This window comes from Gobio gobio (assembly GCF_949357685.1).
Source record: "Gobio gobio genome assembly, chromosome: 11".
In the NCBI taxonomy this organism is placed as follows: Eukaryota; Metazoa; Chordata; class Actinopteri; order Cypriniformes; family Gobionidae; genus Gobio; species Gobio gobio.
The window spans coordinates 50118492-50141813 of NC_137104.1; the positions used below are offsets into that span (position 1 = coordinate 50118492).

General features: G+C 36.9%; 1 protein-coding gene across 1 annotated transcript; it reads left to right on the forward strand.

Annotated features, from left to right (window-relative positions):
- Window positions 1–2636: 2636 nt before the first annotated feature.
- On the forward strand, window positions 2637–22170 carry recql4 (RecQ helicase-like 4). Its single transcript, XM_079828921.1, has 24 exons — window positions 2637–2994; window positions 3257–3290; window positions 3382–3482; window positions 3584–3730; window positions 5263–6314; window positions 6391–6490; window positions 7809–7959; window positions 8038–8154; window positions 8476–8634; window positions 8721–8813; window positions 10911–11047; window positions 11262–11345; window positions 11758–11946; window positions 14061–14243; window positions 14460–14658; window positions 14744–15021; window positions 17248–17385; window positions 17476–17758; window positions 18048–18177; window positions 18255–18415; window positions 20353–20542; window positions 20824–20989; window positions 21079–21187; window positions 21907–22170. The coding sequence occupies exons 1-24, from the start codon at window positions 2911–2913 to the stop codon at window positions 22026–22028; spliced, it is 4407 nt and encodes a 1468-aa protein (XP_079685047.1). The 5' UTR covers window positions 2637–2910; the 3' UTR covers window positions 22029–22170.
- Window positions 22171–23322: the final 1152 nt, after the last annotated feature.

A 23322-nucleotide genomic window follows, 5' to 3' on the forward strand; every position in this document is an offset into this window, starting at 1 on the left:
TTACAAGAGAGCGTAAAGTTTCTCAGGCGAACACAATATGTTTACAAGAGAGCGTAAAGTTTCTCAGGCGAACACAATATGTTTACAAGAGAGTGTGAAGTTTCTCAGGCGAACACAATACTTTTACAAGAGAGCGTAAAGTTACTCAGGCGGACACAATACTTTTACATGAGAGCGTAAAGTTACTCAGGCGGACACAATACTTTTACCAGAAAATGAAATAAACTCAAGATCATATATATGTTTCTTTTCTCTTTAAAACAGGCCAGAAACTAAAAGGAAAGCAGTTTTATGACTTTTCAGGGCAGGTGTTCTGTGAGGAGGATTATTTGGTCTGTGGTCTGGTCTTGTTTATTAACTTTTTCTTGCTCTCAATTTAGAGTGCAAGAGTGCTTTTAATGCTTTTTTCTTTTCTAGTATTCCAGCGTCAAGCACTTTGCAGAGGTTTGCACGTCCTGTGGATATTTAATCACAGATATGGTCAGTCTGAAGGTCACTTTGAGTGTATTTAATGAATCTAATCTAAAACAAAATGCACTAAGATGACCTCCGACCCCTGTAGGTTCTCCAGGCTTTGGGAAAGTCCTTCCATCCCGACTGTTTCCGCTGTGTCGTCTGTAATGAGATGCTGGAGGGACAGCCGTTCAGTGTTGACACACAAAACAAGATATATTGTGTGAAAGACTACCACAGGTGAACAATATGCTGACATGGACACTTACAGTAAGACAATTCTGCACAGACAATGAATATTTAATCTAATTATTAATTCATGAAAGATTATCATGATTAAATTGAAAGATTTAATCATTATGTCCAAATCAAATTTCCCATAGTTTTATTAAATATTTTAATCATTTATGGCTAAAAAAGTAACCCCAATTATAAGACATGAACATTCCTCCATTATCTTATTCATATATTTTGTGGTAATATTTATATATGTGTGTTTGTATTTCTTGTACAGGTTTTTAGCCCAGACCTGTGCTGTATGTAAACAGTTAATACTTCCCACTGAGGTATTTTATGATTATTATTTTGCAAATATCATGTGTCATTTGTATGGTCATCATATTTGATCTCATATACAGCAGTGATCATGATTTGAAATATTGATTTGTGTTTGTTTATGGCCACAGGGTTCAAATGAGATTGTGCGAGTGATGTCCATGGGCAGAAGCTACCATGTGGCCTGTTATGAAGGAAAAAAGGACATTTAATCACAGTATATTTAATTCAGACTGAAGACACTCTGTTCATAATTGTTCAGTTATAATGATTCATTATTCATGTTTATTTTGGATATGTGCTTAACTTGATTCATCACGATTAATCGCATCTAACATAACAGTTTGTGTTTACATTATAAATACATATATTATTTGCCTGTGTGTATGGGGCGGCATAGCCGTAGGCCAGTCAGGGTTCCCATGCTGACCCCTGTCCACCACCGAAAGCACTAACAGTGGCACGTGAGCATCAGAACTGGACCACAGAGCAATTGAAGAAGGTGGCCTGGTCTATGTGTTTTTTACATCACGTGGATGGCCGAGTGTGTGTGCGTGGCTTACCTGGGGAACACATGGCACCAGGTGCACTATGGGAAGAAGGCAAGCCGGCGGAGGCAGTGATGCTTTGGGCAATGTTCTGCTGGGAAACCTTGAGTCCTGCCATCCATGTGGATGTTGCTTTGACACGTACCATACGCATTGTTGCAGACCATGTACACCCTTTCATGGAAAAGGTATTCCCTGGTGGCTGTGGCTCTTTCAGCAAAAATGGTTCAGGAATGGTTTGAGGAGCACAACAAAGAGTTTGAGGTGTTGACTTGGCCTCCAAATTCCCCAGATCTCAATCCAATCGAGCATCTGTGGGATGTGCTGAACAAACAAGTCCCATCCATGGAGGCCCCACCTCACAAGTCACAACTTACAGGAAATGTTGGTGCCAGATACCACAGCACACCTTAATGGGTCTAGTTTAATCCATGCCTCAACGGGCTGTTTTGGCAGCAAAAGGGGGACCACCACAATAGTGTACCTTCATTTTTTATAAATTATTATATCATAATGTTATGCCTGATCTGTGTATATGTGTTTGTAGCCTATATATGCAAAGACACACACACACACACACACACACACACACACACACACACACACACACACACACACACACACACACACACACACACACACACACACACACACACACACACACACACACACACACACACACACACATTATGTAAAACAAACTAATATGTTAGATGTGATTAATCATGGTTAATATTTTTGACAGCACTAGAACTTTGTAGGCTATGTGTTTATTTGGGTACCACAGTATGCTGATTGTTGACATGCACACGTTGAAACTTGAATTTAAATACCATGGAATATATCAAAATACCATGGTATTATCGTCTGACATCACCACATTACTGCTATAATAATATATACTTGTTACCAAACATTCTGTGTTTTCAGATAAATTATGTTTCTTTTTTGACATTCATATTTATATGTAAGAAAAACTGAATTTGTAATTGTATTTTAAAAAGTTAATAAAATTAACCATGCCTTCTGCGGTCTATGATACGATTTTGTTGAGGACTTTTATTATGACATAACCGGGAAGAGGCGGAAGTCATCTATTGTTTTCAACACAGGTTTGACATTTGGCGCGTTCAGTGGAAAGTCTCAGTTCAGTGAGTGAGAAACAAGCATAAGTTCTCTTTTATATAACTTAAGATAAATATTGTCTTTTATATAAGATAAATATGTCTCTATAACTGACATGGTACTTTTATAGCGAGTTTGAAAGACATTATGTGTTCTATGAAGGAATTATAAAGTCAAAAGTGTTGAATGAGTCTGTGTTTATATTCGTTTTCACGGATAAAGTGAACAAATGGATCGATACAATGATGTAAAAATCCTCCTGAAGAAATGGGAACAATCTTTCTTCCAAACAAACAACAGAAAGCCCAATAAGGTATCCTGTAGTGTTGTTTTATGTTATGCAATCTGGTTTTCTTGTCTTGTGTTTTATTTTGTTCGGCTATGTCTTATGTTTTTTTGATATTATGTTGTTTTGTGTTTTTCTTGTGTTGTTTACTGATATATATATATATATATATATATATATATATATATATATATATATATATATATATATATTATATATTATATATATATATTATATCATTGACTGACAGCTTAATTACTTATGTACTAACATATCTTTTGTTTTGAAGGATGACATTGATAAAGCTCCAGAGGAGACGAGACGTAAGATTATTTTGTTGTGTTAACGTTGTTCATGTTAAGCTTTCATACTTAGTTTGTTTTGTTTTTCACCTGTATGTTCTTGTGTTTGCAGAACTTTATAAAGAATATCGTTCTCTTAAAGAAGCAAAGGAAACAAAGAGCTCAGAGCAGGAAGATCCAACAAAACCCCCAGAGAGTCGCTCATCCACAACCGTGAGAAGACAAACCTTCTTCATTTGAACATTCATCAGCCGCTTTTATAGTTTCTGAAGATCATAACCGGTCCAGTAAATGTCTACATTCACTGTTTTCAGGGATCTGGATGCTGGGGGTCTCACCTCAACCGAAAGAATCAGCCGGCCGCGGTGCCGAAGCTCTCATCAGATGATAAAGAGACGCTGATAGCTTCGGCTCAGTACTTTGGCATGAAGCTGAAGAACAATCTTGGAGCTGTAACAAAGGTGAATATTACTTATGCTGTATCATGAGCTCTGATACTACTTAAACTATATCTCAATGTTTTTTTTTTTTTGTCTTTTGACAATGTGATGTTTATTATTTTTTCAGTCAGGGTACCAGTATTTGTTCCAAACAGCTGCTGTTGTCATGTAATAAATAATGAAGTAATAAATAATCAAATAATACAATTAAAATGAATCAGTGGAAAATCTCTTTATTTAAAAAAAATATATATAATATAATTTATTTAAATTTGTAAATATTAAAAAGGTTATTAAAAAACAGTTTTTTTCTTCATTTTTTACTAAATGTTTTTAGATGTTTTTGTAATAAAATAATATATAGCTGTTGTTATTTATTACGGCTTTTTGTTATGTGGGTAAATATATTAAGAAAATTACTGATTTTGTCAATATTTGATATATATAAAATGTATATTAATCAGTGGAAACTGATCTCTTTATTTAAAAAAAGATATAATATAATTTATTTAAAATTTTAATTATGGTATTAAAAAGGTCATTAAAAAGGAAATTTTTACTAAATGTTTTAGATGTTTCATAAAAAATTGTGTATAGTTGTTGTTTATTACGGCCTATTATTATATTGGTAAATATATTATAAAACATGTTGTCCACTGATTATGACTGATTTTGACAATATTTGATATATAAAATTAATATTAATTTGTGGAAACAGATCTCTTTATTTAAAAAGAAAGATATAATATAATTTATTTACATTTGTAATTATTGAAAAGGTCAATAAAAGACATCTTTTTTTTAGATGTTTTTAGAAATGGTGTATAGTTGTTCTTTATTACGGCATATCATTATATTGGTAAATATATTATAAAACATGTTGTCCACTGATTATCACTGATTCTGATCATATTTGATACATAAAATTAATTTTAATCAGTGGAAACAGATCTCTTTATTTAAAAAAGATATAGTTTACTATAATTTATTTAAATTTGTAATTATTAAAAAGGTTATTAAAATATTTTTTTCTACATTTTTTACTAAAAGTTTTTAGGTGTTTTCATTTAAAAAAAAGTATATAGTAGTTGCTGTTTATTTCAGCCTATTTGGGTAAATATATAGAAAAAAAAACATGTTGTACACTGATTATGATTTGATGTATTGTGAAATTTTTGTATTTTTTTATCATTTAGATTGAAAAAGTTTAACTCAAGCTGTAAAATACAGTAAAAATGCCATTACAAATAATCTTAATCAGTGACTGTAACTCATTTAAAAGGGTATAATTTTATAAAAAGACAGAACAATAAAAATCTGCAATTTGTTATATTGGTAAACACATTCTGACACATTTACTCTGATTAGGATGTTGTAAAAGCATCATTACTGTATTGTACTTCTTGCATTTCACAATCTAGATGACATTAATGGCTGTTTTGAACAAATAATGGTACTTTGAATCTGATAGAAACAATTAATAAATGTAATTGGATAAATAGGCAGCAGAATATCTGTCCTTTTAATCTCTTGTCATGTATGCTAAATTCCAGGAACGCTCATTTTCTCTGAAAAAAGCTACAACCCCTCGCCGGACGCCAACCAAACCACTGCAGGACACTCCAAACTCCAGCGCAACACAGACAGATGTTGAGACTCACACACCAAAGTCAGCCAACACGCGTCCAGACCCCAGCGCTCCTTCTGTACAGACGGCCAGCGCGAAGTTTGAGGATGAGCCATCGGATCCCTTCCCTTCTGTGACCCCCTCCAAATCCTGGTCTTCTCCAGCTGTGGGCTCCGCACACAAGAGCGTGGAGAGGCTCCAGTTCCTCAGGCAGTCCATAACCAAGAGGATTTCCTCCGTGGACAGTGGATGGCTTGCACGCTGCCAGGTCTTCGATGAGGTGGAGGAACATCAGAAACCTGTTGCAGGGAATTCAGAGCTGACCAAAACTGAGGAGCGTTTATTATCACCTACTTTTAGAAGCGAAACTGTGTCAAATCAGGGTCAAACATCTCCAAAGGTTTCATTGGAGAAGAGTAAATCTTTCTTGCCAGAGGACGGAGCACAGAAAGGTCTAGTAGCGTCTTCAATAAGGGACAATGTGGTGCTGGATGCAAAATTGGGCTCCCCGGGGCCTCATGGTGAACAGGTATATAAAAAAGACACTGTAGCTCTCACTGGAGACGGTGAGACGTGTTCAGATGAGCCCAAATCTCCTGCAAAAACTAAGAAACGCAAACCCAGGGCTAGAAAAGATCAAGACTCGGGTGAAAAAACACAAGCCGAAGGTGGCAAAAAAACAAAAGGTCGAAAAAGACAAAGGGAGGGTGACGATGACGTGGATGAATCTGAGGCGCAGGAAGGCGGAGTGAAAAAGAGACGGAGAACTAAGAAAGGAGAGGGTAAAGGGGAGGGTCAGCCCCAAAAAGGAAGGAAAAGGAAAGGAAAAGTCAATGAGGAAGAGGAGGAGGATGCTACCAGCTCAGAGAAAAATAAACCCCAGAAACAAGCAATTCCTCAGGAGAATCTGCTGGGAGAGGTGGATGAGGAGGAGGCCAGAGCCGCCGCGTACAAGATGAGGAACACCGCCAGGGTCAAGTGGGTAGCATTAACATGCCAATAGCTGTCACGTATTTTTATGTTTTATTGATTTATTATTTTCATCTTGAACCAGGCCTACCAAAAACACAGATGGGAACTTTGTGAAAATCAATTTGAAGAAGAAGTCCCATGTCAAAGGATATGCTTTGAGAGGGGCTGCATTGAGGAAACAGGTCAGTTGGTAACATTTTCCATCTAACATCTAAGATCTTCTCTAAATGAATAGTTGTCATATGATTTACCTTCTACAGTGAAACTCAAATACAGATTGGTTTAATACATTTGAGCTGCCATTTGTACACAGCATATAGCTACATATAGCATATAGTCTTTTCCCTCCATCATAGCTCTAAACCCTTAGTGTGGCATTGTTGTTGACAGATTTGATGCATCTTGAGTTTTCATGCAATTTTTTGAGAATTGTCTTTCTTTATACGTCAGATTTTTCACATTTTTGCTGAAATAATTCCTAAAAGATTATTTTAGGAATTATTATCATTCCTAATAGATAATTCCTAAAAGACAATTAGGGATGTGATTTTTTGTGTATTTATACGGATTTTCAGTCCAGAATTATGACCCACGTGAATTGCGTAAATCCGAAGGAAACACGCGAATCATGTTATTAAAATTGTTATTTGAATTGCTTCTAATATTTTGCCAATATTTTTTGTAACAAAAAATATGCTTAAGGTATTTTGTCGTTTTTCCGTCAAAATAATAAATAAATAAAAGCAATGCATTAAAGGAACACTCCACCATTTTTAGAAATAGGGCTTATTTAACATCTTTCCTACATTTATATATGTGGGCAAATGCATTTTTGTTTCAGTGCATGCATTGTTTTAGTTTGGCAGGGTCGCCGCTAGCTTAGCATAATGAATCCTATGTTGCCAGCTAGCATGTCCCGAGTAAAAGTGATAAAAAAAAAAACCCACCTAATTACTTCTTGTGGCCTGCGTATTTACAACGAGTACAAATAGCGATGCAGATTAAGACTAGGCGATTTCCTAGGCAGATATTAACTTGGGACTATATTATGGGGAAGCGCAGGCGATGCACTAAGTTTTACTTGGGACATGCTAGCTGGCAACATAGGATTCATTATGCTAAGCTAAGCTAGCGGCGACCCTGCCAAATTAAAACAATGCATGCACTGAGACAAAAATGCATTTGCCCACATATCTAAATGTAGGAAAGATGTTGAATAAGCCCTATTTCTAAAAACGGTGGAGTGTTCCTTAAATGCAGAAAAATTAATGCAGCCATACATATTAGTAGGCTATTGTAATTTTACAGTTTTTTGTGAATTATTATTAAATACTTATTTTATTTTTTATTTAACAGTACAGTAGTATTATTGCAATAGTAGTATTTATCAATGTCATTTTTATAATTTAAATAGTAAAAAAAAACGCTCACTGTTTATACATAGTTTTTTCCATTGTGTAGTTCATATTATGTGCTTTTGTCAATGTTTTATGATTGCAGATGTACATGCAGAAGTTCCAGCTGAAGGGCGAGCGGTTTGGGGGCGGATTCGGGAGAGGCAGGGGGCGGTTCGGGGGCTTCAATCATCAAGGCGACACTTGTTACAAGTGTGGCGGTACGGGTCACTGGGCTCGAGACTGTCGAGGAAAAGGTGAGAGGCTGTGCAGGTCACATGACTCTGCTCTCATGATTATGCGATTATGTTAATGATATCATGTTTGTGTTGCAGCTCCTGTCGTGAGTTCTGCAGAACAGCAGGACACCCCAGTAGAGGAGGAAGAGTTTGAGCTGCCCACTCTGGAGGAAGTTGCTCGGGCGACAGGAACACTGCGATCCGAGCCTATTGGTGGGTCTGCATGGGTCACATGTTCACACACAGGGTCAGATGCCATACTTCCAGTAGTCAGTTGTCACAAAACATCCTAGCACGATTTATCGCAATGCGTCTTAAGGCGCGAAGGCTGCGATTTACTTTTAATTTATGCTCTGTATGTTTCAGAGTAAAGCATAGCAGAAAAACGAAATATTGCAATGTCAGTTTTTTCCAATATCGTGCTGCCCTACTAGCAACCATCCAGAACACCATATCAACTGCATAGCAATGTGCAAAAATATTTAAACACCCAAGCAACATCATTGCAACCAATGTTTTGCGTTCTTACCACAGTGGTTCCTCCCATTGTGGGCGGGGACTCTTCTGAGAAGGAAACGGAGGAGCAACAGGCGGAGGTACTGCTCAACATCATCAGACCAGATTATGAGCGGCCTGCACCTCCTCCACCTATGGAGCCGCTCTACACACCAAATGATGATGGCAAAGTTCAAGGTACGTCACATTATAGGGCCGTTAGAGCTTTATTCTGTGCAGATGTCACCTATGTATTCTCTTTCCTCTCCTGTGATTTTCCACAGATGTCCCTCCAGAGGTGTACGAAGCGCTCCGAGACTTTGGTTACAAGTCCTTCAGGCCTGGCCAGGAGACGGCCATCATGAGAATCCTGTCAGGTGGGAGAAAGCTTGAGGCATTACTGCATTTCATTATGTCTTTTTTTGTGGCTTTTTTATTTTTATGGGACAGTGGAGTGTCATGTCGAGAAAAACACTATCAATAATAAACTTTTGAGTCATTTTTGATATTTGATAGCATGCATGATCAGATTTAGATATGGCTATAAAGTCTCCTTTTTCTGTATCAATCCGGTCAAATGTGTTTCCGAATATATCTGGAAGTGGTTGAAAGTGGACAAGCTCAAAACCCTGTTTACAGCTGTATTCAGCATCATCAACTTGTGATCCGATCGACCAAAATGCACCTTAAAGGATTAGTTCACTTTTAAATAAACTTTTGCTGATAATTTACTCACCCCCATGTCATCCAAGGTGTCCATGTTTTTCTTTCTGCAGTCGAAAAGAAATTAAGGTTTTGGATGAAAACAGTCCAGGGTTTTTCTCCATATAATGGACTTCAATGGGCTCCAAACGGTTCAAGGTCCAAATGACAGTTTCAGTGCAGCTTCAAAGGGCTTTAAACGATACCAGACGATGAATAAGGGTCTTATCTAGCGAAACGATCAGTTTCTGCGAGAAACCGAGCAGTATTTATGCTATAATTTTACCTCTTAACAGACGAACGTGATCATCTCTGAGCTCCGCCATAACTTCCGGAAAGTGAGGTCAAATTAGATTGTGGTCATAGATGTATACGTAGATGCCTCATTAGCGACTGCACGGATCAGTAGAATGAAGCATCTACTATCGATATATCTATAACCACGATCTAATTTGACCTCACTTTCCGGAAGTTATGGCTGAGCTCAGAGATGATCGCGTTCGTCTGATAAGAGGTAAAATAATAGCTTAAATACTGCTCGGTTTCTCGCAGAAACTGATCGTTTCGCTAGATAAGACCCTTATTCATCGTCTGGTATCGTTTAAAGCCCTTTGAAGCTGCACTGAAACATTCAAGTCATTTGAACCTTGAACTGTTTGGAGCCCACTGAAGTCCATTATATGGAGAAAAAACTATGTTTTCATCCAAAACCTTAATTTCTTTTCGACTGCAGAAAGAAAGACATGGACATCTTGGATGACATGGGGGTGAGTAAATTCAGCAAAAGTTTATTTAAAAGTGAACTAATCCTTTAATGTATGAGGACATGAACACATGAACTTCTTCTCCAGAGAGTTCACTTCTCCAGCATTTCACAATTTAATTTGATAAAAGCCATGGCCAAATGCACACTCAAAACAACAGCCAAAATAAAAGTTTAAGAAGTTATGATTTTAAATGTAAAATAATGATAATGAAAACATTAAAATTATCTTAATAATAATAATAATAATAATAATATTATTATTATTATTATTATTATTTATACATTGTACTAAGTTCTGCTCCTTATTTGACAAAAATAAAAATGCAATTGTATTAAATGATTTATACTTTCATTTGATAATATTGAAATACAAAATAAAAGTTTTATGAATTAATTTCCTCAGACATACATTTTTTCATTCTACATTTATAATAATAAATCATAAAACACACAGAATCCAGATAAAATAAAACAGAAAATGCTTGCGGGAAAAAAATATTTGATTGCATACATCTAGGGGAGAAAAAAAGCACACTTCGTAGGTCCCTAAATTAAAAGGTAGCTTATAATGTGGAGTTTACTTGTAAACACACAGGTGTTGATTACATTTATTGTTGAGGTCTAATAAACATTTGAAATTAATGATATGCTTGAATATCGATATTGAATGATATGGGAAAAAATATTAATAATACTGGGTAAATAAAAAATATATATATTTTCTCTTCTAAATGATGAATAAAACTACTTGAATTGCGATGTGACAGAAACAGATTTCTATAAACCTGACATTTTCATTTCAAATCACATTTGATAGGATTTTCTGCATATTTTAGCTGTTGATACTTCAAAACATGGATTTTACTGTTAAAAAAGATGCATTCATTGAGACAAATTAATTTCATAAACTCATTTTCAAACCACATGTTTTGCTGTTTGAATCTGAAGTGTGCACAATCGCTGAATGAAGCTGGTGCTCTAATCCATCGGTTTTGTTTTCGTTTAGGTCTGTCCACACTGGTGGTTCTGTCCACTGGAATGGGCAAGTCCCTGTGCTACCAACTTCCTGCCTACCTGTACGCCCAGAGGTCAAAGTGCATCACGCTGGTGGTGTCTCCTCTGGTGTCTCTGATGGACGATCAGGTACATGTGACTTTGCAAATGAAATGAGGCACAGTATTGCTGTAACTTAATGATTCCAGCATATTTTGTGATTATAATGCAGGAAATTCTTGCTCGCGTTCATTAGATATATTGTGTAGGTGAAAATTATTAAGAGCATTTAGCTTAAAACATCTCGTGGAAAGTAGAGCAGCCGTTTCAAGTATTTTGTTTCTTTTTTACATTGTTTGTGAAGCTTTCTGGACTCCCATCGAAACTGAAAGCTGCCTGTATCCACTCCAACATGTCTCAGAAACAGAGAGAGGCGGCCATTGAGAAGGTACAAAGAATATGAAGTACTCTTCAAATGATATGTAGCATGTCTTGTAATACAGTAATGAAGTATAAAGCGATAAATCACTTTTAGTTAAAGGTATAATTCACCCAAAAATTACAATTCTGTCATTAATTACTCACCCTCATGTCGTTCCAGACCCGCAAGACTTTCGTTTATCTTTGGATGTCTTAAGTCTTAGGGGTTTGGAACAACATGAGGTTGAGTAATTAATGACAGTGGGTGAAATAACCCTTTAGCTATAACAACACTGGTCCTAATCTGACCTCTAACAGTGTCACACATCAAAACATTTGGATCAAAATGTTCACATCTTGATGCATCTTGACTACTCAGGAAAAGGTGTGAGACTCATGGGAGTGTGTGTCTAAGTTGACATATGTTATTGTGTGTGTAGGTGAAGGCCGGTCAGGTGCATGTCCTGCTGTTGTCTCCTGAAGCGCTGGTTGGTGGAGGTCACTCAGGGTCAGGATGTCTCCCACCTGCAGACCAGCTTCCCCCGGTGGCCTTCGCCTGTATCGACGAGGCTCACTGCGTGTCTGAATGGTCACACAACTTCCGACCCTGTTACCTGAGACTGTGCAAGGTGAGTCTCTCAAATGCATTGGATTTTTCTGCATTAGGGATGTGTATCGAGAACCGGTACCATTTTAGAACCGGTTCCAAATTGCCCAGAACCGGTGATGCGATAAGAAAACGTGCATTTCGATTCCGCTTATCGGTTAAATTTTATTGTGGTTTTTAACCGCTGCACACACACACACACAAATGCGCATGCTATTTCCTGTGCTGCAGACTAGAGCTGCAACGACGCGACTACGAAAATACGTCGACATACGTGAAATGCGCTGATGCGTTGGCGTCACATTATTTACGTTCTAGAATAGAACAGAAGATCTAGAATAATGGCGGCTTCTGCTCCCGTGCATAGTGAAAATGATCATTTATCATATAAAGCCAGACCGCGACATTCAAAAGTGTGGGAGTACTTTAAACAGAAGCCGAATAAAACTGCTTTGTTCGCTCTGTAATGCCGGTTTCACACTGCGCGCGGTGGCTGAGCAGAAGCTGTGCGAGTGGAGAGCGGGAGCCGCGCACGCCCATTGGGCTTTCACACTGCCAGTGTTCGTCTCGCGCAGTTGAAATGTGGTGTGTGTATTGCAAATACAGACGAATATTGTCCATTCGGTGTTCTTCTCCGACCCCAGTACGTCTCGAGCTTTTATTTATTATGGGCTGCATATATCTGCTGCAAATGCGACCTGGTTCCCCTCTGTCCCAAACACATATGCATAATAACATGCTGTATATAGGTAGTTTACATGATTAAAGTAACATTAAAGTTAAGATATGCCTCTAGTTTTAATAATTTAAATGTGTCTTTGAAGTTTGGGCAAAAACTTCTGGCAGCTTTAGTCGTTGTTTATGCACATGTATATCTTCAAAATAGACGACTAGTTATACATTAACACTATGCTGAAAGCTCCTGTATGTGAAACTTTTGCAGATAAATACAAGTGCATTTTCGTTTACTATTGACACAAATCAATAAGTAAATCAAACTCAACTATTATAGTAAACAACTTTTCCTATTCTGTATACATTTTATGATGAATTGTATCATTATACATGATGTTTAAAATGCTTCTTGTGTTCATATATTTCATAAAAAAATGGCATAAGTACACTACCCTTCCTGAAATACAATTCATATTGTCATCATTCATTGATTTCATGTTAAAATAATATACAAATTCACTACCCTCTTTGAAATACAATAATCAAAAAAAAAAAATCATCAGATTAATCTGGAAAATAATCGCTAGATTAGTTGACTAATCGAAAAAATAATCGTTAGATTAGTCGACAGAAAAAATAATCGTTAGTTGCAGCTCTACTGCAGACACACACACACGCTGCACACACACACACACACACACACACACACACACACACACACACACACACACACACACACACACACACACACACACACACACACACACACACACACACACACACACACACACACGTGCGCACAGAACGGCTTCTTATAGTGAATGAATTGTGTGCGATAATTAACCGTCTTTTTGCACACGCGAATGGACAAATATACACAAAAATTTCAAAATCCTCTCATAAACACAGTCGGTTATGTCGCTGACGGCAGATTTTCTTGATGCCGTCTCTATGATAACGTTAATCAAACAACAAAAGACTATAAAATTCACTTGCTGTTCTAGACAGGATAACTTTTAACTATATTTGTTATGTAAAGCCTATATTATTTGTTATTTTACATTTGATTACAGTTTCTGTACCTACCTGAAAATGTTTATTTCAATCCTATCTTTGTTCAATTGTATTTATTACTAACTTGTTTATTTGTTCTTTTTTTTAATTACTGAGTGTTTACTTGTCTTTAATAATGCTTGAAATTTATATTAGACTATGGATATTTTTATACCATAGGCAAAAGTTCCTGGTATTCAGCCACAATTAAATGTTTTGCAATAATAGCTTAATAATAAATGTGAATGATATCTAAGGTTTCTTTTTTTTTATCCTATTGGAATCTAAATTAGGAATCGATAAGAATCGTAATCGATAAGCAGAATCGGAATTGTTAAAAATCAAACGATACCCAACCCTATTCTGCATTCGATCAGTCCAAAATAAATGTGTGTTTGTGTTGCGTAGGTGCTCAGGGATCGGTTGGGTGTGCGCTGTCTGTTGGGTCTCACCGCCACGGCCACTCTGTCCACAGCGCTGGACATCGCCCGACACCTGGACATCAGCGACCAGGACGGAATCGCTGTCCGCTCTGCCGCTGTCCCTCACAACCTCCAGCTGTCCGTGTCCATGGACAGAGACAAAGATCAAGTGCGTTTAGTCTTGTGTTGCTCCAATCGAGAACGATGACTGAAGCTTTGTATTACTGGCACTTCTTTTGTTTATTGCTGCCTTAAGATTAAACATCTTTATAAAAAATGGATCATCGTGGTACAATATTTTGAACTTGGTTTGAGGCATTTGATGCATCTTCCTATGCATTTTTCATGCAGTAAATCCAGAATGTCTCAATGTTGTCTCCTACAGGCTCTGGTGTCTCTGCTGAAGGGCGAACGCTTTGGCGCTCTAGAGTCGGTGATCGTGTACTGCACCAGACGAGAGGAGACGTCCCGTATCTCTGCACTGCTGCGCACCTGCCTGCAGGGAGTGATGTTGAGAGAGTCGTCCAAACCAGCACGAGAGGATGAGGAGGACAACCCTGTGGGGAAGAAGAAGAAAGCTCTGGGTAAAATACATCACTGCCGTGCATAACACTCCAGCTTGTTTGCTTTATTTTGAGGTATTTATGTAATTTCTTCCCCTCAATTCAGCTAGGAAGAAGATCCGTAAGCCGCTGAAGTGGATCGCGGAAGCGTACCACGCCGGGATGTCTGCGTCGGAGAGGCGGCGCGTGCAGAATAACTTCATGTGCGGGGAGCTGCGTGTGGTGGTGGCCACCGTGGCCTTCGGGATGGGGTTGGACAAATCGGACGTGCGTGGGATCATCCACTACAACATGCCCAAGAGCTTCGAGAGCTACGTGCAGGAGATTGGCCGAGCGGGACGTGACGGACACCCGGCGCACTGCCACCTGTTTCTAGACCCAGAGGTCTGTGAATGAGTTGTACTTTCATTCATGATTTCACAGTAGCAACTATTTTAATGTTACATACTAATATAGTAAGACACTGCCACAAAAGAGGAATTATCAGCAGATCTCAGAAATTGCACAATAGCTGCTAGGGATCGAAAACCTATAATACATTGCTTTATAAATAGCAAATGGCAAACAGAGTTGGATCTACACTCCATGAACAAAGTCCATGAAATCAGTCCCAGTGTTGGGAGAAGACGTTTCTATCATTTTTCAAATCGATGGCAACAGATGATTTATACCCGTTGCCAAATAGGCCATTCCAGGATATTAGAAGAGCCAACAAAATGTTCTTTGTGTCAAAATCCTTTATCCCTGAAGCATGTTTTATTAGATTGTGCTGGTTTTAACCTCATGAGGAACCTTTTCTATTCAGTTAACACCATAGACGGAAAAAAAATATGGACGATGCGACTTCATTGACTTCCGCTGACGAGAGTCGAAGCTTTCGGAGGCCCGCACACGGCTCTGACATCTTGTGCAGATTTGGGACCAAGTCTGCGCAGTAGCGATCTCGGTACCGGAGTTGCGCAGTAGAGAACAGGAAGTAGAGGCGCGGTTATCAAAAGCCCGCCCACACTCTCACAGATGCAGAACAATTCATTATGTTGGTGGGAAATAAACAGTTATGAAAATGTAGAAATGAAAGCTAAAGCTCCAATCTCCTCCCAAAAATCCCGAAAAAAGTCTGTTAGTGCCTCAGTGACAACTTCACTCAGAGAAGTTCACGTCACACCCCCCCGTTTTTTTTTAGTATCAAATAACTCACTGAAACTCAACTCTTTTAAAAACAAACACTTGAAATGAAATCATCGTGATGATAACTGCCTAAAATGACAGAAACCATCTTTAGGAAACAGTTATTTGAAGTGGAATTTAATTGTTTAGTTTGTCTCGCGTCCATTGTAATTAGACATGTGCTGGTAAACGGTAATACGATATACCGCAATATTTATATAATTATTATAATTATATAATAATTATTCAGATTTTTAGAATGTAATTTAAGAATACTTTACCCATCAACCGTCTAAAATGAACAATATGTAAAAGAGGACCGCGCACTGATGTAAACAAATTGAACGTGCATGAGCACATGGCTGAGCGCGTGAAAGAGACACGCTGAAGTGCACATTCACTCTCTGACAGCAGAGGGCGCTGACGGAACAGCAGAAATGCAGCCGTTTCCCCTAAATACTTCAAGACTTAAGGCTATTCATTTTCAAACTTAAACATTTTATATTTTAATCTGGACTAAATTACATGCCCTAGATATTGTTTGAATATGTTCTGATTGTTATTCAGTCACACACTTTACAATAAGGCTCTATTATTTAACATTAGTTCATTCATTAACAAACTGACAATGAAAAATACTTCTAAAACGTGTATTAATCTTAGTTAAATGTAAATTTCAGCATTTAATAACACATTATTAATATCAAAAGTTGTAACTGTATTATTTAATGGACCTGCGCTAACTAACTAACAGTTGCTTTTTTAACTAACATTATCAAAGAATAATAACTGTAAAAATGTAGTTATTCATTCTTTGTTAATGTTAATGCATTAACTGGTGAGACATTATTGTAAAGTGTTACCTATTGTTCTTTATCATTCTTTTGCACTTTAATCTGTTTTAAATATTTGTTTACTTTATACATTTGTGTGTATTGCTTTATTGTATTTAAATGTTTGGTTCTTTTGTTATAAGAAAGTTATTAAACCTGTTATAGTATGACAACACTTTTTGTGCGACAAATTTCAATATTGTGATAATACCGTATACCGTGATAAAAGCTTCAGCAATTAATCGCAACATGAAAATGTGATACCGGCACATGCCTAATTGTAATACATGGAGAGGTGGGGTTTATCAGCTATACTGGGACCAACCACCAGGGGGCGATCGAGGCGCGGAGGCTTCAGAGTGCTGCAGGCTTGGTTAACACACTGTATATATATATAATTTAATTTTTTTGTTATTTTGGTCCCATTTTTTTCAGGTTTAAATTTTATTTAAGTTTGTTTTTCATTAATATTTATATATATATTTTTTTCAGATTTATTTCAATTAACATAATGTATTTTTAGTAGCTTTATAGTTTTAATTTTAGTTACCAATAACAACACTGCAATAACTGAATTAGTTTTTTTCTATTATTTGTGTATTGCATGTAGGGTGCAGATTTGCACGAGCTGCGCAGGCACATCTTCTCGGACACGGTGGATTATTATACAGTGAAGAAACTGGTGCAGAAGGTTTTTCCTCCGTGTAAATGCAGACAGATTCAGCAGAAGCAGCTAGATTTGGCACAGGTGAGACTTGAGTAATTACAAATATATATATATATGTGTGTGTGTGTGTGTGTGTGAGTTGTGTTGAGGTCTGAACGTCTCTCCTTGTAGGCTGCAGAAGTGTCTGACAGTGAGTTACTGGAGATGGAGGTTTGTGAGGACACTGATTCACACCATCAGCCGAGCGAGACAGTGACTCCCACAGAGCAACAACCGCCACAGACACACACTCCACATGAGCACAACAAACCAACACAGACGGCGGAGGAGCAGCCGGAGGAGAGCGATGGCGGGATGAAATTGAGTGACGAGTGTGTACAGCGAGCATGTCACACACATGAGAGAGCCATTCCCATGCAGGAGACCGTGGAGGCCCTCGACATCACGGAAGAGAGTGAGAAGACTTAGACAAACATGAGATGAAGTGCTTTAATACAGTAGATCTGATGACATATTTGAAGGGATCGATCACCCAAAAATCATTTACTCGCCCTCCTGTGTTTTTTAGATCTCCATCTCGGAATTGCATGTCGTCTCATTGATTAAAATATTTATCCAGTTATTCCAAGATATTTTATCCTGATCTTGCCAAAAATTTCATTAAAAAACCCTAGGATTCTTTTAAATATGCCTTGTCTTTGGTTAAGCTCTATTTGGCTCATTATTTGTGTGTGTGTGTTTAGGTCTGGAGACTCTGTTGTGTTACCTGGAGCTTCATCCTCAGCAGTGGGTGGAGCTTCTCCACCCGACGCTCTCCGTCTGCAAGCTGCAGTGTTACGGTGGTCCACAACAACTCCGCAAACTCACCAAACTGTACGTCACACACAGTGTGTGTTTTTGATTTCCAAGAGCTCTTCAGTGGTGTGTGTGGTAACTGTGTGTGTCGCTAGGTGTCCTCCGATCGCTGTGACGCTGGCGCGGAAACGCATGGCGGGGGAGCGTGTGGAGTCATGTGACACTCTGGAGTTTGACGTGGTGGAGCTGGCGGACACTATGGGCTGGCAGCTTCCGCTGGTGAAGAGAGGGATGAGACAGCTGCAGTGGGGCTCAGGTGAGAGGAGAGGCATGTGACACGCCAAAGTCAACAAGCTTCCTTAAAACAACTAGCTTCATTCTGATTGGATATGACCTCTATGATAAAATCAATGTACCTTCCCCTAATTGTCATGAAAAAAACACACAAAACAATGGGACTGGACACTTTACATGTCAGTCAAAGGATTTCCTCTTGTCCAAGTGGGCATTTCTGGACAGAATTATTATTATTATTATATTATGGCAGTAATAAAGATTTGATTAGAAGATTAAGAAATTATTAATTAAAGATGTGGTCTGGAAACTTTTGAGTTTGTAGGTTTCAAACCTCAGCAAGGGCGAATCCATGAACCTTGAACTATTCTCTTCTCTTTTATTATGTTGTTTTCTGTTCTGTTCTGTTCTATGTTGTGTGCATTTCTGTTCTATTTTATTTTACTCTGATCTGATCTGTTCTTTTCCATTCTATTATGTTGCCCTTTTCCATTCTATTTTTTTTACTTGTATTATTCTATTCTATTTGTTACTCTATTCTATTATGTTGTGTGCTTTTATTGTATTTTATTTTACTCTATTCTATTATTCTATTTTATTTTTTACTCTATTCTATTATTTTATTCTATTTTTCTATTCTATTGTTTGCTCTATTCTATTATGTTGTGTGCTTTTGTTGTATTTTATTTTACTCTATTCTATTCTATTTTTTACTCTATTCTGTTTTTACTCTTCTATTATTCTATTCTATTGTTTACTCTATTCTATTATTTGTGTGCTTTTGTTGTATTTTATTTTACTCTATTCTATTTAATTTTTTACTCTATTCTACTATTTTATTCTATTTTTCTATTCTATTTTTACTCTATTCTATTATGTTGTGTGCTTTTGTTGTATTTTATTTTATTTTTTATTTTACTCTATTCTATTAATCTATTTTATTTTTTACTCTATTCTATTATTTTATTCTATTTTTCTATTCTATTTTTTACTCTATTCTATTATGTTGTGTGCTTTTGTTGTATTTTATTTTATTCTATTCTATTATTCTATTCTATATTTTACTCTATTCTATTATTCTATTCTATTTTTTACTCTTTTCTATTATTCTATTCTATTTTTTACTCTTTTCTATTATTCTATTCTATATTTTACTCTATTCTATTATTCTATTCTATTTTTTACTCTTTTCTATTATTCTATTCTATATTTTACTCTATTCTATTATTCTATTCTATTTTTTACTCTTTTCTATTATTCTATTCTATTTTTTACTCTTTTCTATTATTCTATTCTATTTTACTCTATTATATTATTCTATTCTATTTTTTACTCTTTTCTATTATTCTATTCAATTTTTTACTCTATTCTATTATTCTATTCTATTTTTTACTCTATTCTATTATTCTATTCTATTTTTTACTCTTTTCTATTATTCTATTCTATTTTACTCTATTCTATTATTCTATTCTATTTTTTGCTCTTCTATTATTCTATTCTATTTTTTACTCTTTTCTATTATTCTATTCTATTTTACTCTATTCTATTATTCTATTTTACTCTATTCTATTATTCTATTCTATTTTACTCTATTCTTTTATTCTATTCTTTTTTACTCTATTCTATTATTCTATTCTATTTTTTACTCTTTTCTATTATTCTATTCTTTTTAACTCTATTCTATTATTCTATTTTACTCTATTCTATTATTCTATTTTTTTTACTCTATTCTTTTATTCTATTCTTTTTTACTCTATTCTATTAGTCTATTTTACTCTATTCTATTATTCTATTCTTTTTTACTCTATTCTATTATTCTATTCTATTTTACTCTATTCTATTATGTTGTACTCTGTTCTTTTCTGTTCTGTTGTGTTTGTTTCTGTTCTATTTTACTCAGGTTTATTGTGTGGAGTTGTGTTCTAATCTCTTGTTCTGTTGTGTTCTTCTTCTCCTCAGGTTCGTATGGAGGCACAGGCCGGAGCGGCGTCCTCGTGGAGTTCTCAGCGCTGTCCTTCTACTTCCGCTCGTATGGCGACCTGACGGCGGATGAGCTGGACACGGTCGGAGCGTTTCTGCACGGGAGGGTGATGGCGCAGGAGAGGACGCAGCTCTACCAGCTCAAAACCTGCTTCAAAGCCTTCCGCAGGTCAGACACACACACACTCGCCATCACTCATCCGATCACTTATGTTTCTTTATTGTGAGTCGCTTTGGATAAAAGCATCTGCTACATGCATAAATGTAAATGTAATCATCTATCCGGCTGAAATCATAGCAATGTTTTAAAGTGCCACTATTTTAATACTTTCACTGATAGAATATTTAGCATTCAAAAGTCATTGCAAGATTCGCATACTGAAATGTGATTGGTCTTTTACATGCACTGACATTTGACTTGAGGGACTGTGTGTGTGTGTGTGTGTGCAGTGTTGCGTACCGTAACTGCAGTCTGTGTATGGATGATCTGGAGGAGAGCCGGAGTCAGGATCTCAAAGGGCTGCTGCGCGATTACTTTGACAAGAGGAGAAACCTGGACCTGAGCAAACACTATCAGGAAGAGGAGGATGAGGAGGAAGAGCTCAACAAATGCAAGGTGTGACTCTTGAGCAGATGTTTATATCTCTGAACCCTCGCGTGTGGATGCTGGTTTGAATCTGGTGTGATGATGTGTTTCGTCCTCAGATGAGGGACTGGGAGGGTCAGATCTGTGCGGACATCAGAGGTTTCCTGTCCAGTCGCAGCGATGAGAAGTTCTCCGGTCGAGCCGTGGCCAGAATATTCCACGGCATCGGTGTGTTTTTCTTCAGATATTTTTCTCCATTAGGAGTGTGTGATATGTACACTCTAAAAATGGCTGGGTTAAAAACAACCCAATTGGCAACCCAGCACTGGGTAAATATTGGACAGAACACATGCTGGGTTAAATTGAGCCAAATTAAATTGGCTGGGCTGTTGAGAAAACCCAAGATGTAGTCAATTTTTACCATTAATGGATTTGCTATTCTGGGTTATTCTTGCTAGATTATTCTTATAATTTCTCCCGTGCATTACTGTAAAACTAGACAATCATATGACAGTTTTCTTAAATAAAACGGTAATTCTCAACCAAGCGTTGCGACCCAGCAGGTTTAACCCAACAACTGGAAATTTGAAACTACCCAATGGTGATTAAAATGTGATCAAATAAACCAACAAAAATTACCCAACAGTCTCAACCCAGCATTTTGGGTTAAAAAAAACAACCCAGCATTATTTAGAGTGACATCTACGATAACATCGTAATTGTTGTTTTAACGATATGGAAGCTGACATTATGGAGTGTGTCATTCAAGTCTGCACGATTAATCGTTAAAAGAATACAAGTTCTGATATGATTTTTGTCTCTCTTTTTTCATCACAAAGACAAACACGGGTGTGAAGACTTTTAATAACCAGATATATCCCAGAAGATATCAAGATGTGTCGTCAATAGTTGAGAGTAATTCCGCATGTGCTTGTCTCCTCCTGCAGGAAGTCCGTGTTATCCAGCGCAGGTGTACGGACGCGACCGCAGATACTGGAGGAAATACATTCAGTTTGATTTCAATGAGATCATTCGTTTAGCCACTCAGGAGATCATTAGAACGAGGTAACATGACGCCCTGATCACATGATCATCTGTGGGAAACTCAAACTACAATCGCAATTTATTTATTTGTGCTGTTTGTCATTATTTTTAAATGTTCACGTGTTGGTGTTTGATGACTTTATACACAATAAAGAAGTTTTCTAGTGAATCTGAGTGATCTGGATGAGATGTGTGAGCTGGGCAGTTGTGTTTGCTCAGTCTGTCCTGTAGGGAGCGCTGATGTGCTGTTTTCTGCCCAGATTCATTCTAGTCAGTTGACACATTTATACTAAACATTCCTAACCTGACGTCGTCATGCTCTGGTCCTACCAGACTCTTGTACATTTAATTTGTACATAGAGTCTGGCCACTCTCCATTGACAAGCTTTCCTTGAAGACGGGAACTCTGTTGAAGTTTAAAACTATTGGATCTGCCCAGAGCCACTCTGGATCTGCCATGACCAATCGCTAACGTTTGGTCGTGACTCGTGATGTATGTCATCAAACTAGCGCACAACATCAACGTCGTCGTTCTCATTTGGTGACGTGATGATTATGTTTCTGTTGATCATCTGTCCATCATCATATAAAGCCCGCCCTGACAATTTCATTGGTCCGAACAGCTCTGGTTTGAGCATAGATGCGTGTCCGTTAAGTCCACGAGACCGCAGGGTGTCCCATTTGTCATTTTAGGTCTCAGAAGGGTGCTCGCGAGTGCCCCTTTTGAGGTCGACATGCGCCCCAGTGTTAATTTTGACAGCAAATTTTGATTTAGTTTTAGTCATAGTCTTTTGACTAAAATGCCATTTAGTTTTAGTCATATTTTAGTCACCTGAATTGTTTTTAGTTTTAGTCTAGTTTTAGTCGACTAAATATCATAAGATTTTAGTTGACTAAATCTACTGTAGATTTAGTCTCCTAAAATCTAATGAGTTTAGTTAAATTGTAATACATGAAGCATTTAAGCTCCATTTAATTTTGACATCATTTTGTTTTTGACATTAAAAATACACGAAAGATAGCTCAATTCACTTTTTTGTTAGTTTTTAAAAAAAACATCTATATAGTTTTTATAACTTTGTATTTCTTTTAGTTAGTAGGCCATATCAGGTAAAGCTAAAGCTTCAAATAAGTTTGTTTATTTATTTATTTTTAATTTCAGTTAACATTTATTTAATTTCAAGTAATGATTTTTTATAATGGTTTTAGTGAACTATTAACCCTGATACTTTATTGAATATGTGTCAAATACTGGTCTTTCCTGACTATGAATTAAATGGGAATTAAATGAAATACATTTTATTGTGTAACCAAATACG

Excerpts from the sequence above, each read along its gene's own strand:
- recql4 (XM_079828921.1), top strand. The coding sequence starts at position 2,911 with ATGGATCGATACAATGATGTAAAAATCCTCCTGAAGAAATGGGAACAA. Across the intron at positions 14,244-14,459 it reads TGGACAGAGACAAAGATCAA|GCTCTGGTGTCTCTGCTGAA; the intron begins GTGCGTTTAGTC and ends TGTCTCCTACAG. Across the intron at positions 18,416-20,352 it reads ACAGCTGCAGTGGGGCTCAG|GTTCGTATGGAGGCACAGGC; the intron begins GTGAGAGGAGAG and ends TCTTCTCCTCAG.